This window comes from Aspergillus foveolatus (assembly GCF_047715535.1).
Source record: "Aspergillus foveolatus strain CBS 279.81 unplaced genomic scaffold BDW70scaffold_27, whole genome shotgun sequence".
Taxonomy (NCBI): domain Eukaryota; kingdom Fungi; phylum Ascomycota; class Eurotiomycetes; order Eurotiales; family Aspergillaceae; genus Aspergillus; species Aspergillus foveolatus.
The window spans coordinates 16,825-30,716 of NW_027396091.1; the positions used below are offsets into that span (position 1 = coordinate 16,825).

Consider the following 13,892-nt stretch of genomic DNA (forward strand, 5'->3'; position numbering starts at 1 on the left):
TTGAAAGTATACCTACATTGAACGATGAGGGATAGATGAATGTGAGGCAATCAGATTTGAGGTTTGGTAACTAGGGGGCCAAAATGGTGGTACTCATAGCTATGCAGGTACCTGTCACCTATAGGCGCAGGGCCCCGCAGTCTCAGCGGCCATGTCCCGCCCCGTATTCAAGACTTCTCCATCTTCGACATATTCTGTATAGACTAGACGATCCCTTCAAACCGATACGATGGCGTCAACATACACTCGATCCCAGCTAGAAGCATACCTGCAGCGCATCGGTTATGCAAACTCTGCTTCTGGGGTAGAATGCCCCCGACTGCATCAACTCCAGGCCTCAATCCAACAAGACGCTCTGAAAGCGCTAGAAGAACTACAACGCCGGCATATTTCGTCTATTCCTTGGGGAAATTCGGCCATCCACTACTCTCAGCACCATAGCATCTCCACGTACCCGTCGGCGGTGTTCGAGAAGCTGGTCGTTCGCCGCCTTGATGGGTATTGCATGGAAAACACCAACCTACTGTATGTTGTTCTTCGGTCACTCGGCTATCAGGCGTACCCCGCAGCAGGAAGGGTATCGAACGCAGCAGCGGACCCAGAGAATGCCGGTTCTGAAGTTCGATATGGTTCTCTGTATGTCCCTTGGCAATGACTGGCCCCAGAGCTCTTTTTGCTGATATATGCACAGAGGACATATGGTGATTATCGTTGGTATCAGTAATCAAAAGTATCTGGTATGGGCATGCAGCAAAGCTGGCTTGGGTTTCCGGAAACCAGCTAACTTGACCTAGGTCGACGTGGGGTTTGGGAACAATGGACCAACATCTCCATTGCCGCTCTTACGAAACGTATCGGCGGATCTCATCCCACCAGCACAGATGAAATTAGACAAAACGCCTCTCCCCGAAGCAGTCGACCAGAGCCAGGAATTCTGGGTCTATAGCGTCAGGTACGGGCCGGACAAAGAATGGGCGCCTATGTACGCATTTTCCGAGACCGAATTCCTACCGCAAGACTTTGCCATGATGAATTTCAACACCAGCAAAGGGTCCAGCAGCTGGTTTACGCAGAGGGTTGTCTGCGTTAGACACATTTTGGGCGACGATGAGAGCTCCATCAAAGGCCTGTATGTTATGGCTGGAAAGCAGGTGAAAAGACGAGTACATGGACAAACGGAGATTGTGCAGACTCTGGAGAATGAAGACGATAGAGTGGAGGCCCTTGCGAAATGGTTTGGTATACATCTTTTGGATCATGAAGTTGCTGGGATTCAGGGTCTAGTGTCTGAATTGAAGTAGTGTGCCCACCCGGTTATAAGCACAGCGTACCCTTGGATATTTACGCGGCTACTTACGCGGCTACTAGAGCAGTCCTGTCATATAGAAGCTCGTATATAGAAGTCTATAAAATAGATTTCATCAAGACAGCATAGTGGCAGTAGTATTTTAGCTTTACAAGCCCAAGTAGTAAGCTATTAGAGTGCAATGAGGTGACGAAATACTCCATACACGCTACCCACCCGTCCGATCCTCGGCTATCCTGGAGCTTAACTAAGTATACCACCAGCGCCTTACGGCTCTTCCCAAACGTTCATCCACCGAGAAACTAATGGAACGAACTCGTCTTATTTCTAGACATTTGTACCAATTCCAGCCAGCTGCAGCCTCTCGAGGTCTTCTCAGATCTCCCCAGCAAGCACTTCCCCGCTTCCCCGCACTGTCACCGCGCCCCATGTCGACTTCCATCCAAGAGAAACTAGATATCCTGCAGAACTACTCTGCGTGTGATGTATGCTCACTCGCGCATCAAGCTATGAGCCGGGCTACGAACTGATATCCCATTCCTGTAATTAGGTCTCGGACGCTCTCCTCAAGATTCAGAAGCCAGCTGATGGATCCCCCCCACGGGCTGGACATCTAGCAGATCTGAGTACGTCCTCGCCTTGTCCTCCTTCATCAGCAACTATCCAGGGACATATCTAATGACCGCAGCCCCCTTCTCCCCAATCCTCGGCCGCAACACAACAACCCCCAAGATCATCGCCCCCGCTTCAACAATCCAATTCATCCCCAAGTCCTCCTCGCCCGCTTCCCTCTTTTCTGACTCCGGCTCCACCCCAAGTCCAGACCAGAGTTTCCCCCAAGGAACCCACTGGGTTGACAACACCGAGCCCAACACGATCGTGCTAATTTCCCAACCCCCTGGCCAACACTGCGCCGTTGTTGGCGGTATCATGGCCGTGCGGATGAAAAGCCTCGGCATTAAGGGCGTTGTGGTTGACGGCCGGATTCGGGATCTCAGCGAGATCCAGGGCGCGAGCTTACCCGTCTGGGCGAAGGGGACGTCGACAGTCGGAACAGGGGCGGAGGCAAAGCCGGGATTGAGGAATGTGAGGATTGATGTCGGGGGTGTGACTGTGGAGCCGGGGGATATTGTCTTTTGTGATCCTTTGGAGGGTGTTGTTGTCATTCCAAAGGATCTGTTGGATCAGGTTTTGGAAGTTATGCCGAGGATTGTGGAGGCAGATGATAAAGTCAAGGAGGCGGTTGAACGGGGGATGAGTGTTTTTGAGGCTTTCAAGAAGTTTAGAGGTTAAGTTGACGATATGTTTTGGATTTGATACATAAGTTAACGTACAATACATTCAATCAATATAAGTATACTACCGCTGCAAAGGAAGCCAATCTAATGATACCAGCTCATTTACTCCCTAACCCAGACAGCAGCCATACCCATACCAGTTCCAACACACATGCTAGTAACGCCAACCTTCTTATCTGTGCGCTTCAGCTCCGTGAGCAACGTGCTAATCTGACGCGCTCCCGTGCATCCAAGCGGGTGTCCAAAGGCAATCGCACCACCCTTAGGGTTGATCTTTTCTTCAGGCAGCCCAATTTCGTTGATGCACCACACACACTGCGACGCAAAGGCCTCATTGATCTCATAGATGTCGACATCATCCTTTGTAATGCCCGCCTTCTGAAGTGCAACAGGGATAGCCTTCCAGGGACCAATGCCCATAAGCAGCGGCTTGACGCCAACAACGCTGGCGCAGACGAACTTGCCGATGATCTTCTGGCCAAGACGTTCAGCGGTCGAGCGCTTCATGAGCAGGACAGCGGCAGCGCCATCAGAGATCTGCGACGCGTTACCAGCGTGGATGGAACCGTCCTTGGCAAAGGCCGGGCGGATTTTACCGAGCGACTCCGGGGTGATGCCGTCGCGGATGCCGTCATCAGCCTTGACGGTAATGGTCTTCTCCTCGTTCGTCTTGGGGTCTGTCCACTTGACATCAAGGGGAAGGATTTCTTCATTGAAGAGGCCTGCTTTCTGGGCCTTGACGGCCTTTTGGTATGACGACGCGGCAAAGGCGTCTTGTGCGGCGCGGGAGATGTTTCGGTCTTTGGCCATCTGCTCGGAGAGGACACCCATGGGAACTTTGCAGTTGGCAGCTTCTTCGTGGTTTTCAAGGAGTTCGGAGAACTCAGTAACGGCGCCGGGGCTGCACAAGCACATGTCAAAATCTGGCATCAGAAAAAGAACAGGTACAACTCACCCATATTGCGAAGTCATGCTCTCCACACCTGCACCAATACCAACCTCAATCATACCCGTCTTGATCGCATTGGCAATGTCCACAACAGCCTGCAGACCGCTCGAGCATTGACGGTTCAGACCCTTGACGGCTGTGGTCTCAGGGAAGCCAGCAACGAGCGCCGCAGCCCGGAACTCCGTAGCTCCACCCCCAGGGGCGAGGACGGTACCGACTGAGATATCCTCAACAAGGCTAGGGTCGATTCCACTACGGTCAATCACACCCTTGAAGACACCGGCCAGAATATCGGCTGCAGCGGTATCCTTGAACCCTCCCTTACCGCCTTTGGTGAGAGCACTGCGGAGTGCACATGTTACGACGACATCGTCGGGGTTCTTCTCTGTGATGGCGGACACGCCCTTCTTGGGCCCGATGTGGGAAGCCACTTGGATCAAACGCTGCTGCGCTGGGCGGTTGTCAGCACATCTGCCGAATATTGAGTAAGGAATAAAGCTTACCACCAGACATGATGACGTCAAACTGTTTACAAGAGAGGACTATGCGAATACGAGAAAGCAACAAGGACTCGAAAAGTTGTATGGAACCAGATCAGAGGCAAACACAGGAAACCTCCTTTTATAGCCGAAATAAGACGGACTACTGAGCCCTGTGGTTCCTGGGACTTCCTTATTGATTATGTAGCCGTCCTGTGAAAATGCCGAGGTCTATGGATTATTGTTGTTCCTGTTTGAAGTCACGAGATTTCAGCCGGCAAGTGGATTCATGTGAAGATGATGGTTTTCTTACGCCTGCTGACCTGGTCGCTGTCGAATCTGATGGTACGCCTGCAGGACTGATGCGGGTCATGCACGCGAATTATGTAAACCCCAGATAGCCGTGGACAAAACCGTACGCTATGGCAAAAAAGCTCCTTCCCAGAAATCTCCTAACTGGTAGCCCCCGGCGAGATTCGATCTTGCGATCTTTGCGTTATTTCCGCCCGAATTCAGCCATACTTAATTTGGTAGAGCAAATTGAAATGCGGTAACCGTATTAGGTTTAGCCAATCTTTATCCATCACAAGGCCTCCGAAAAGCTTCAAGATCTCCGAGCATACTCCAATCCACTTCTACTACTTTACAGTTACACCTTAACAATGCGTAGATTACCACAGACTATTTTCTCCGCTGCGTTGCCAGCGCGCTCAATTTTATCATGCTCACCAATCACCCTCGCCAGCAAACTTCAAGAGCAACCGCATCTCCGCGCGCCAACTGTATGTCCTGTACACTCCAGCCTCTCCGTCTCCCAATGACAACTGAACTAACACTCCGGTCAGAACAACCGACGAGAACCACGACCACTCTACAGATTGTTCTCGCAATCTTGCCTCTTCGCCAATTCCCACACTACCTCAAACTCTCCCTTCCGCCTCTCCCCATCCTCATCAACTACACAATCACAATCACCCGAAACACTCTTCCCCGAAGCCGAAACCGAAACACATACCTACATCGACCCCAACACAGGCCTCCCCGTTAAAGACTACTCCCGCTACCCACCAAAGCGCCAATGGCCCCCGGACATGTCGAAGCTCTCGCCAAAACACCAGTTCCGCCTCGAGCGCAAGTACCGTCGGCGCGCGGCGCTGAAGTATGCGAGGCCCAAATGGACGAAGGCAACTAAGATTGTGCAGTGGGGAACTATTGGATGTATGTACTCTCTTCATACTCTTTATATACGTTGTTCAAGGAGAGAAGATGGAAAAGAGTGCGTGGTCGATATGCTAACCACTTTTGAACAGTTGTTATACTATACGCACTGCTATTTATGGAGTGGGATGAGAGAGGTGGAACACCGCTTGAGGATGTACGTCGTTCACCACTTCCTGCCCGCCTTTCTCTGGGTTGTATGGCTAACATTGAACCTGTAGCTACGCACAAACATCTTTGGAGCACTCAAGGGTGCATTCTCTGCTCCCCCGCCTTCATCTTCCGTGCGGCGATCTGAGGACCCTACTCCAAAGCAGGAGTAGGTATATAACTCCTGGATCAGTAGAATAGTATCTACCCAACGAGTCCGGGTACGATAGTATTTCGATTTTAGCATTGCAACGGTATTTTTTACTGTATATATCACGCATAAGACTAGTAATTAAAGGGTTACAGAGGTTACAGAACACCGGCATACTGGGAACGTGTTTTGATGGCACAGTAGTTAGTTAGCAAAGAACATCGTTCCAGCTAGGCGTAGTAGGCATATAAGATGCCGCGATTGCTCACTACAGTCCAGAAGCTCTTTCTCAGGCATCCAGTCGAATACACTTAAGACTCTCACGCAAGACATAGATACACAGCGAACAAGAGTCGCGAGGACCAAACCAAATTACTCAATCAATCGATTGTATTGACACGAACAACTCTCGAACTATTTACTGATCCCGAAAATCCAGCCTTGTCATACAAATAATGAAATCATAATATCTGCATTGAATTGCCTGGGTCTGTACTGTGCTGTGCTGTTCTGTGCTGGGCAATCAGTGCTATGCTTTGCTTTGCATTGCTGCGTTGCTGCATTGCATCAAATCAAAAGCTCAAGTTTCAAACGAGAGAATGTGAGATGAGAGGGAAGGGCCCGTTAATCATGTCATAAGAATCGTGTCGTTTCGCCGTGGCAACGCAACGGAGACGAAGCAAAGAAGGGAAAGATGATGGATGAATGCGACCCAAAATGGAACAGAACAAAAACGCCAAAATGCCAACGCCGTTCTCCAAGATGAAATAGTAGTGCTGTGCGGTGTACCCAAGATAACGTTGAGAGTCCATCATGGGCTCGGAGATGAAGATGATGAGCAATGGAGCGCAGAAGGATGATGCTGAACGCCCACGAAGATGAAGATGAAGATGACTGTTTGATGGAAAAGGTCGACGGGGAAGAGGACGCGAGTCGGGTCGAGTCGAGTCGAGTCTAGGCTGTAATGATAGCATAGTATGGACCTTCTCTATAAAGTCGGAAATCCTACAAGGCAACTCACAACCAATCCCCAATAGGGTCTCCCTGCCTGTTACCCCCACCACCGCCACCGACCGGAATATCGATTTTCAAATCCAGCTTCGGCGGCAAATCATTAAGTCCGCCCTTCTTATTTGGGCTCTTGACTGGCGACCTCGTAGGCGACGAAGCCTCCTGCCTGGGGGGCCCCTCTCTAACAGCAAGATGCGGCCAGCCGTCTTCCACCGCAGCCGAGACCCAAGTCCTCAGACAATCATGAACAGATGAATAGAATTTTTCCTTGCAGGTTCTGAGTGTGGCGCCCATGACCTTCTCAAATCCCGAGGCGCGCAACTCCTTGCGGAGGTTGTTCCGTTCTTCAACTGTCGGTAAGGATGCAATGAGGCCGTTGATCAGGTCGATGTGAGCGGCGAGGTAATTAGTTGCGTCCCACTCTACGCCGCCGACGTAGGGTGCGGCAGGGACAGGCGGACGAGGTGCGGGAAAGTGACGCTCACGGTAACTTCCCAGGCTTTTATCAGATTGCACCACGGGGATTACGTTGAGGTGGTGCAGAAAGATCCAGAAGACCTCTTTGGTAACGTTGGAAATTTCCTTGCACCAGACGCGGTAGGGGCGGGATTGGTAGATATTGGCGATGAATGAGAGCGGTTGGTTTTCTTCTGGGGGGTCTCGGAGGTATGAGAGGATACGGGTGGTGCGGGCTGCACCGTCTTCGGCAGATGCTGCTGTTGAAAGCTGGGTAAAGATGAGGTTGATGATGATGCCGCGGGTGGTGAACTCGCTAGGGCCTTTCTTTTCTTTGTCGAACAACATGCCCAGTAATGCTGGGAACAGCTCTGCTTCAATATCGGTTAGGCGTTGCAGCGCCACAGACGTTGTGCAGAGAGCTTTGAGACACAGCAATGTCTCATGAAGTAGATTGTCTTCGTGTTCTTCCCTATTATGGATCAGCCTTGTTCTTCAGCAGTAAGCGAAGTCGACGTACCTCCACTCAACCTTCATGATCCGATAGACAAGCTGTACTATCTCATCCATGCCCCCTTCAGCGATGAAGCTATCAACCCAGCTGACAGTTTCATTGCGAAGAAGAATGCGAAGCTTGTGGATTTTGCCAACCTCGATAATCTCGGGCTTCTGGATCTCCTTCAAGTAGTGCACAAAATCCGACGGGTCGGTAGCCGTGTCACGGCGTGCCGTGACCGCAAGCGACGTTGTGGATGCATTAGGTGTGAGAATCTTAGACAGCCCAGGGGCACTAAGATCAATAGACTTTGGTCGTCGATGGGAGCTTCCGCTCTCTGGCCGCTTCTTGGTTGGTGATGAGGAGTTGCCCCTGCTGAAGGTGAACCCGCGACTCCTCGACCGCGATCGAGACCCTTTACTGTCATAACTGTCGTGTTCTTCTTTCTTGTCTTTTCCGCGGCCGCGGCGGCCTGTACTCTCAGCTGCGTATGTGCTGGCGGCGCTGTGAGGCGTTGTGCTCTCGAGCTTGTCTTTCTGGATGAAGTCAACTTTTATGTTTGTGTCTAAAGACCTCATCTTGTCCCTCATGTTGTGAGGAATGTTCCTCGCATCCTGTCCACGTTAGCTCGCGCCATCCAATCTAGGTGGGTATGCTAACAAGTAGCTTCTCAAACTCGCTTTCCAGATCCTTAGAATTAAGCCGCTTCTGCAGCTCAGCCTCACGCTCCTTCGCATTGAATGCCGAAATCACTTCCTGCACACGCGAGGGTTTCTTCGGGCTTGCCTGCCTGGACTCCGTCTCAGAGCGAGCATCAGGAGTCGAAAGACCTCTAGGCCTTCCGCACTCCATCTTCGAAGCGGGCTCCTGCTGGTCAACGAGAGACTGCTTGCTCGTGGAGAGCCCCTGGAAAGGCCCAAGAAGGTCCTTCACCTTGGAGCCGTTAGCAAAGAAATCTGATTTCGGGCGAGGCTTCACATTGGTTCGGCTGGTGAGGGATGGTTGGTGGTAGTCGTAGAAGTTCCGCTGCTGGGCGGGACCGTATCCCTTGGGGGTGTAGAGCGAGACGTCCTCTTGCAAGATTCTCCGTCTGTTGCTATTGGCCGGCGAGGATCCGTCACGGAACGAGTGCGTCGGCGTGCCATACTGCGTCCAGATAGGGGAAGGTATATTATCCGCAGGGTCAGAAGGGCTTCTATTCTCTTTATCACGGCCATCTTTGACCTCGTCGCTCTTGCGTCCGTGCTGGGACCGTTTCAGGATAGCCGTGAAACTATTGGTAGACTTCGCCTTCTTCGGTTTGCTGCTCGGATCATCGGCTGTTTTTTCTGGCTTGCGCTCGATATAGTTCTTGAGAGATTTCAAGGAGACGGCGCTCTTCGTCTTTTTGTGCAACCCCTTACCGCTTTTATTCGGGGATCCAGGATAGAACATGCCGTCTGGTGTACCATTGGGGTTGATCTCTCCAAGGGGTTGTTGGTTCGATGGAGAATACTGCTGCTCCACCGGGGAGGAACTGCTCGAAGAACCGCTTGTATAGGGCATCGAGCGAGCGGCATCGTCGGCCGATTGGTTTCGTCTATGGCCCAGGAGCGCTCGAAGGACGGACGGTTTGGTGGGAGAACGAGGCGCATCTTCGAAAATGGCGGGAGCCTGCGTCGAAGCCATGTCTTGTCTCTATACGGCCAAAATGTCAGCATTGAGTCTGAGGTATGTAGTCTAAGGAATGTGACGGGTAGGTGCACTCACAAAAAACCCAAACACCAGTACCAGTGGTGGACCTCGCAAAGAAAGAAGCAAAGACAAAACAAAGCAGCAAAGCAGCAAAACAATGAACGGCTTCAAATCAACAAGAAATACAGCGCAAGACGCACAGCTCCGATGCAACAAAAGACATTGACAAAACTCAAAAGCAAGACGAATGCAGGAGTAGCAGCAAGCAGTAGGATAGATGGGATAAGGAGTTACCGAGAGCCAGACCGTTCGCGGGGAACCAGGGAATTTGAAGCAGTCGCAGGACAACAACCAAGGTTAAGAGACGATCATCCTCCGCTGCCTTCAAGAACAGTCAACCAATCTGCCGACGCCACTGCAAGCCCTGCGACGTGGGTGGCCAGCAGCGGAGCGGAGGAGGTAAACATTGATGCGGGAATGGAGGTTGCTGGGGGCAACACGCTAGCTCGCCTGGGGACCGCGCTCATGGCGGATCGCTGGCCATCTCAACGGTCCAGCCGACTTGAATCGGTCGAATGAGCTCTTGAGTCGCTGACTGTGGCTTTTCTCCGATTCTCGAGTTGGTTCATGACATAATAGTGGAGCCGTTGTCGTTGTTGTCGTTGATTGAGTCAAGATATTGTCGCTGGGAGGCGATGGGATCACTAGAGCGACGGAGCATTGAGCACTGAACAGGTACGATATCACAACTAAAAGATACGAGAGAGCGAAGTTGCGCATGACACTATCTTACTTCATCGAACACTCGAGCACAGCAGCTCACGGCACTGATAGTATACTACTGAGTAGGCTTCGAATCAGAATCGCTAAGAGCAAGCATCAGGGGTGCCAAGACATCACCTCTAGATATGTACTAGGTACATACAATCCGAACTCCAGGAATGGCCACCTGCATGGATGCCCTACTCCAGTTTCCAATAATAACCGGTCGAGGCCATTTCGAGTGCGGGGGAATCCGAGTGTATGGCGTTATTGACCAAGGAAAACCTGGCGAAGAATGCATTCTCTATAGTATGGCAGTCTGTGATGATACAAGATCCTGATGCAGAACCTAAGCTAATCATAAGAATAAAATAGAAATAGATCTCCCAGTATGCAATGCAGGACACCATTTATGCTCGCTTCCTAGTGTCATGAATCATAATCCCTCATTGAGAATTTTCAGTTGTATGTATGACGCTCCATGCAAATGCCTCCGCGGCGCAGCTGACAGCCATCGCCAAACCCAAAATAATGCAAAGTGAACGCAAAGCAAAATGGGAGAAGGATGAAAGTTAGTAATGCATGTTAGTTGGAAAAGTAATGTCGTATATTCATATGTTCGTTTCGTATCAATAATCAGTGCGCGGCGATAACGGCCTTCAGCATGCCCTTGAGTTTGGTAGCTGCGCTGGGCGGAGGCGTAGGCTCACGCCTGCGATGGTGACGGCGCCGACGTTCATGGTCGTCTCCTCGGGATCGGGGAGTCTCGTCTTGATACTCATCCCGCCGCTCACGCTCGTCACGACGCCGTTCCCGGCGGTCAGGACGGCGTTCTTCTCGCTCAGAGTGCTCGATTCCTTGCGCTTCGGCAATCGCCTCGGAGTGTCTTCGAGCTCTGCGTGCTTCTGCCCTAGCAGGATCCTCTTCCCTGCGGCGAGAACCACTCGACCGCTCCACGGTATGTCCTACTTCCATTCGAGAGGGGTCCTCTTCCTTACGACGAGAACCGCTTGACCTCTCTGTGTGGCCTCGTGCTTCCAGCCGAGCGTAGTCTTCCTCCCTGCGGCGGGAACCACTAGGCCGCTCCATGGAGGGCCGTCCTTCAGATGGGTGACGATGGCTGTGTCCATGAGAATGATGGCTCGTGGATGAGCGTCTGCGCGGCATATCGGGAATGTTCGCTACAGCCTTGGTGCTATTGACCCTGGGTAGTGGCTCATTGCTCGAAACTTCCTCTTCGGAGGGGACGTATTTCAAAAAGTGCCGGGGCTTGGGAACCGTCGACTGTGAATGTTTGGACGATGGCGCGCGGTCGCCGTCGCGGCTACCCCCTGAGCTTCTCTGTCTTAACTCTTTGGATGCGGAATCCCTTTCTTTAGTGCTTCTGGTACGCTCAAGACGTTCAGACCGCTTCGCTCGTTCTTGCTCTGCAGCAAGCTTCTGGAGCCGGCGCAGTTCACGTTGAGATTTCTCTTCGTATTGCCTTCTTGACTCTTCAAGGGCCTCCAGCCATCGCTGGCTTAGCTTGTTTCGTTCGGTCTTTTGAGGGGCTGGAGGCGGAGGAGCTGGTTGGCCATGTCTCCGCCCGCGCCCTTCTGATGAGCTCTTCGACGGTCGTCGTTCGTCATCGTAGTCGGCCACGTATGACTTTCGTCTTCGTCGCCTCGAACGTTCCAGGGATTCTCTGGGAGCCATAGCGTACTTGTCTTCCGGCGATTCATGCCCTCCAAGTTCAGCTGATGTATCGGGCACTAGTGTCCTTGGTGACGGCTCGTCATAGACGTACTCGTCTTCGATTGCCCGTGTTGAATCTTTGGCAGGCTCGGCGGCGACAGGATCAGCTGGATGCGCGGATGATGCTGTTGCTCCATATGCGGCGGCGGCGGCAGCAACAGCGGCGGCAGGGACCATGTAAGTGGCTGGAGTGTCCGAAATATCCAATTTTCGGGGGGCTTCTTCAGCTGATTGAGCGGGTTCCTCGGTAGCTACCGGTGCAGCCGCCTCTTCGGCCTCAGACTCCTTTACGAGGAAATCTTCCACTGCTGGAACTGGTGCTGCTGGTTCTTCAGCAGGAGGTTCTTCAACTGCAGGCGCTACAATAGCTTGTTCCTCGACCGGCGGTTCCTCAGCTGACGTTTCAGCTACTGTCTCATCAGGTACCTCTCGGGTAACCGGAGACTCCGGCTTTGCTTCTTCAACAACAGGCTCACTTTCAGGCTCTGCAGTTTCAGGGGCAGCTGCGGCTGGCTCTACAGCTGGGACTCCGACTTCGGCGGGTACTTCCTCAGCAGGCTTTGGCGGCTCGGGTGTCTCGTCAGCGGCGGGCGCTTGCTCAGCGGTCTCTTGAGGAGCGGCTGCAATGGCCTCCGGCTCCTTAACATCGTCAGTCGGAGTTTCTTCTGCGGCCTGTTCTGCGGGAGCAGCCTCGCTCGGTTCAGGTTCCTTTGTAGACTCCATTGGCGGTTCCTCCGCCGCTGCAGCTTCCTCAACCGTAGGCGCGGGTGCTTCTTCAACGGCCTTAGGTCTTGGCTCAGCTGGAGTTTCTGGTTCGGCGGCCTTGGGGTCATCTTCCGCTGTCGTATCAACAGTGACGGCTGCCGCTTCCTCCGCCGGAGCCTCAGCTGCTGCCTCAGCCTCTGGAGCCGCAGTCTCAGCCGGCTCAGGGCCAGGCGCAGGGTCAACAGCTTCTGATTCGGGAGCTGCAGGCGCTTCGGCTTCTTCCACAACAGGAGACGCGGGGGCTTCATCAAAGTTAATCAGCTCGTCTGCTTGTCGAGACGCCTCTTCTGCCTCCAGTTCAGCATCTTTCTCCGCCTGTTGCGCCACTGCTGCCTTCTCCGCTTCTACTTTGTCGAAGCCTGCTAGAGGATCGCACTCGGGAAAGTCGTCTTCTTCACTCGGTTAGCATGTTGCTCATAACGCCAAGTTGATAATCGGCTAATACGTACCATTAGAAGCCCCTTCGGCAGGTTTCTCCTCCTCGGGCGTTGGCTCGACATTTTCGGTTACTTCCTTTGGTGCTTCAGCTGCGACCTCCGGGGTAGGTTCGGATGCTGGGGCTTCCCCAGCTTCCGCAGCAGGTCTCTCCTCCTCGATGGGCGCTTCAGCTAGTGGTTCAGCGCTTGCAGCTGGCTCTACAGCTGTTCCCACAGCCTCTACAATTTCAGGCGTAGACTCCTCCGGCGTAGATTCTCCAGTTACAGGTTCGGCTTCGACTTTAACAGGAGTTTCTGCAACAGGCGTTTCTTCAGCCGGTGCCGAGGCGGGCTCGGGCTCCTGAGCATTTGTGGCGGGTGCTTCCTCTTCAGTCGTAGTTGAGGAAGGCACTTGTTCGTCAACAGGTTCTTGGGCTGAAACATCAGCTTCACCAGACTTTGCAGCGGGCGGCTCCTCAGCCGCCACTACAACTGGCGCTTCTTCAGCTGGCTCTGCTACAGAAGGTTCCTCGGTGGGCTCCGCCAGTTTTTCCTCATTGGCTGACTCTGCTGTAGGGGCCGGTTCTATAGGTTTAGGAGGCTCCAGGTCCTTTGCCTCCTCATTCGGTTCTGTGGCAGGCTTGTCATCCTCAGCTGGTGTTTGTTCACCAGCCGCGATGGCTGGGTCAGAGACAGGAGGATCGGCAGAAACAGCAGGAGCCGTCTCTTCAACTTTCTCAGCAGAGGGAGACTGCTGTCGACTCTTTCTGTTCTTCTTGTCTTTCTTCTTTTTCTTTCCTCCGGTTGCAGGCTCCGGGGGCTCCTTTGGTGCAGCATCCACAACAGGCTCAGGTTCCGTCGCTGCTTCTGCAGGCGGCTCTGTTCCTGCTTCTGTTGCCGGTTCTGCTGCTGCGTCTGCTGGCGGCTCTGCTGCTGGCTCGGATTCCGCTGCTGCATCTGTTGTCGCTTCTGCTGCTGCTTCTGTTACCGGTTCTGCTACTGCTGCTGCTTCTGTTGCCGGTTCTGC

At 52.8% G+C, this 13,892-nt stretch overlaps 6 protein-coding genes across 6 annotated transcripts; 3 read left to right on the plus strand and 3 right to left on the minus strand.

Annotated features, from left to right (window-relative positions):
• Positions 1-118: 118 nt before the first annotated feature.
• BDW70DRAFT_137027 (arylamine N-acetyltransferase family protein) lies at positions 119-1,367 on the plus strand. The gene is made up of 3 exons (XM_073736963.1): positions 119-636; positions 692-737; positions 795-1,367. The coding sequence occupies exons 1-3, from the start codon at positions 230-232 to the stop codon at positions 1,299-1,301; spliced, it is 960 nt and encodes a 319-aa protein (XP_073595493.1). The 5' UTR covers positions 119-229; the 3' UTR covers positions 1,302-1,367.
• Positions 1,368-1,734: 367 nt separating this feature from the next.
• Positions 1,735-2,599, plus strand: BDW70DRAFT_160371 (RraA family protein; the record flags this gene model as incomplete). The annotated part of the gene is made up of 3 exons (XM_073740837.1): positions 1,735-1,791; positions 1,857-1,932; positions 1,995-2,599. 3 exons carry the CDS (start codon positions 1,735-1,737, stop codon positions 2,597-2,599), a joined length of 738 nt encoding a protein of 245 aa, XP_073595494.1.
• On the minus strand, positions 2,596-4,373 carry BDW70DRAFT_137030 (3-ketoacyl-coA thiolase peroxisomal A precursor). Its single transcript, XM_073736964.1, has 3 exons — positions 4,057-4,373; positions 3,560-4,004; positions 2,596-3,505 (listed from the first exon to the last, which is right to left on the minus strand). Exons 1-3 carry the CDS (start codon positions 4,064-4,066, stop codon positions 2,707-2,709), a joined length of 1,254 nt encoding a protein of 417 aa, XP_073595495.1. The 5' UTR covers positions 4,067-4,373; the 3' UTR covers positions 2,596-2,706.
• Positions 4,374-4,488: 115 nt separating this feature from the next.
• BDW70DRAFT_137031 (uncharacterized protein) lies at positions 4,489-5,712 on the plus strand. The gene is made up of 4 exons (XM_073736965.1): positions 4,489-4,814; positions 4,878-5,250; positions 5,343-5,407; positions 5,472-5,712. The coding sequence occupies exons 1-4, from the start codon at positions 4,695-4,697 to the stop codon at positions 5,571-5,573; spliced, it is 660 nt and encodes a 219-aa protein (XP_073595496.1). The 5' UTR covers positions 4,489-4,694; the 3' UTR covers positions 5,574-5,712.
• Positions 5,713-6,258: 546 nt separating this feature from the next.
• Positions 6,259-9,471, minus strand: BDW70DRAFT_56795 (uncharacterized protein). The gene is made up of 4 exons (XM_073744300.1): positions 9,264-9,471; positions 8,175-9,191; positions 7,539-8,128; positions 6,259-7,490 (listed from the first exon to the last, which is right to left on the minus strand). The coding sequence occupies exons 2-4, from the start codon at positions 9,180-9,182 to the stop codon at positions 6,569-6,571; spliced, it is 2,520 nt and encodes an 839-aa protein (XP_073595497.1). The 5' UTR covers positions 9,183-9,191; positions 9,264-9,471; the 3' UTR covers positions 6,259-6,568.
• A 1,115-nt stretch (positions 9,472-10,586) lies between these two features.
• BDW70DRAFT_160375 (uncharacterized protein) lies at positions 10,587-13,874 on the minus strand (the record flags this gene model as incomplete). Its single annotated transcript, XM_073740838.1, has 2 exons — positions 10,587-12,841; positions 12,899-13,874. Coding segments are annotated over 2 exons (3,231 nt in total), but the record flags the coding sequence as incomplete, so codon positions are not given.
• Between the last annotated feature and the right edge of the window lie 18 nt (positions 13,875-13,892).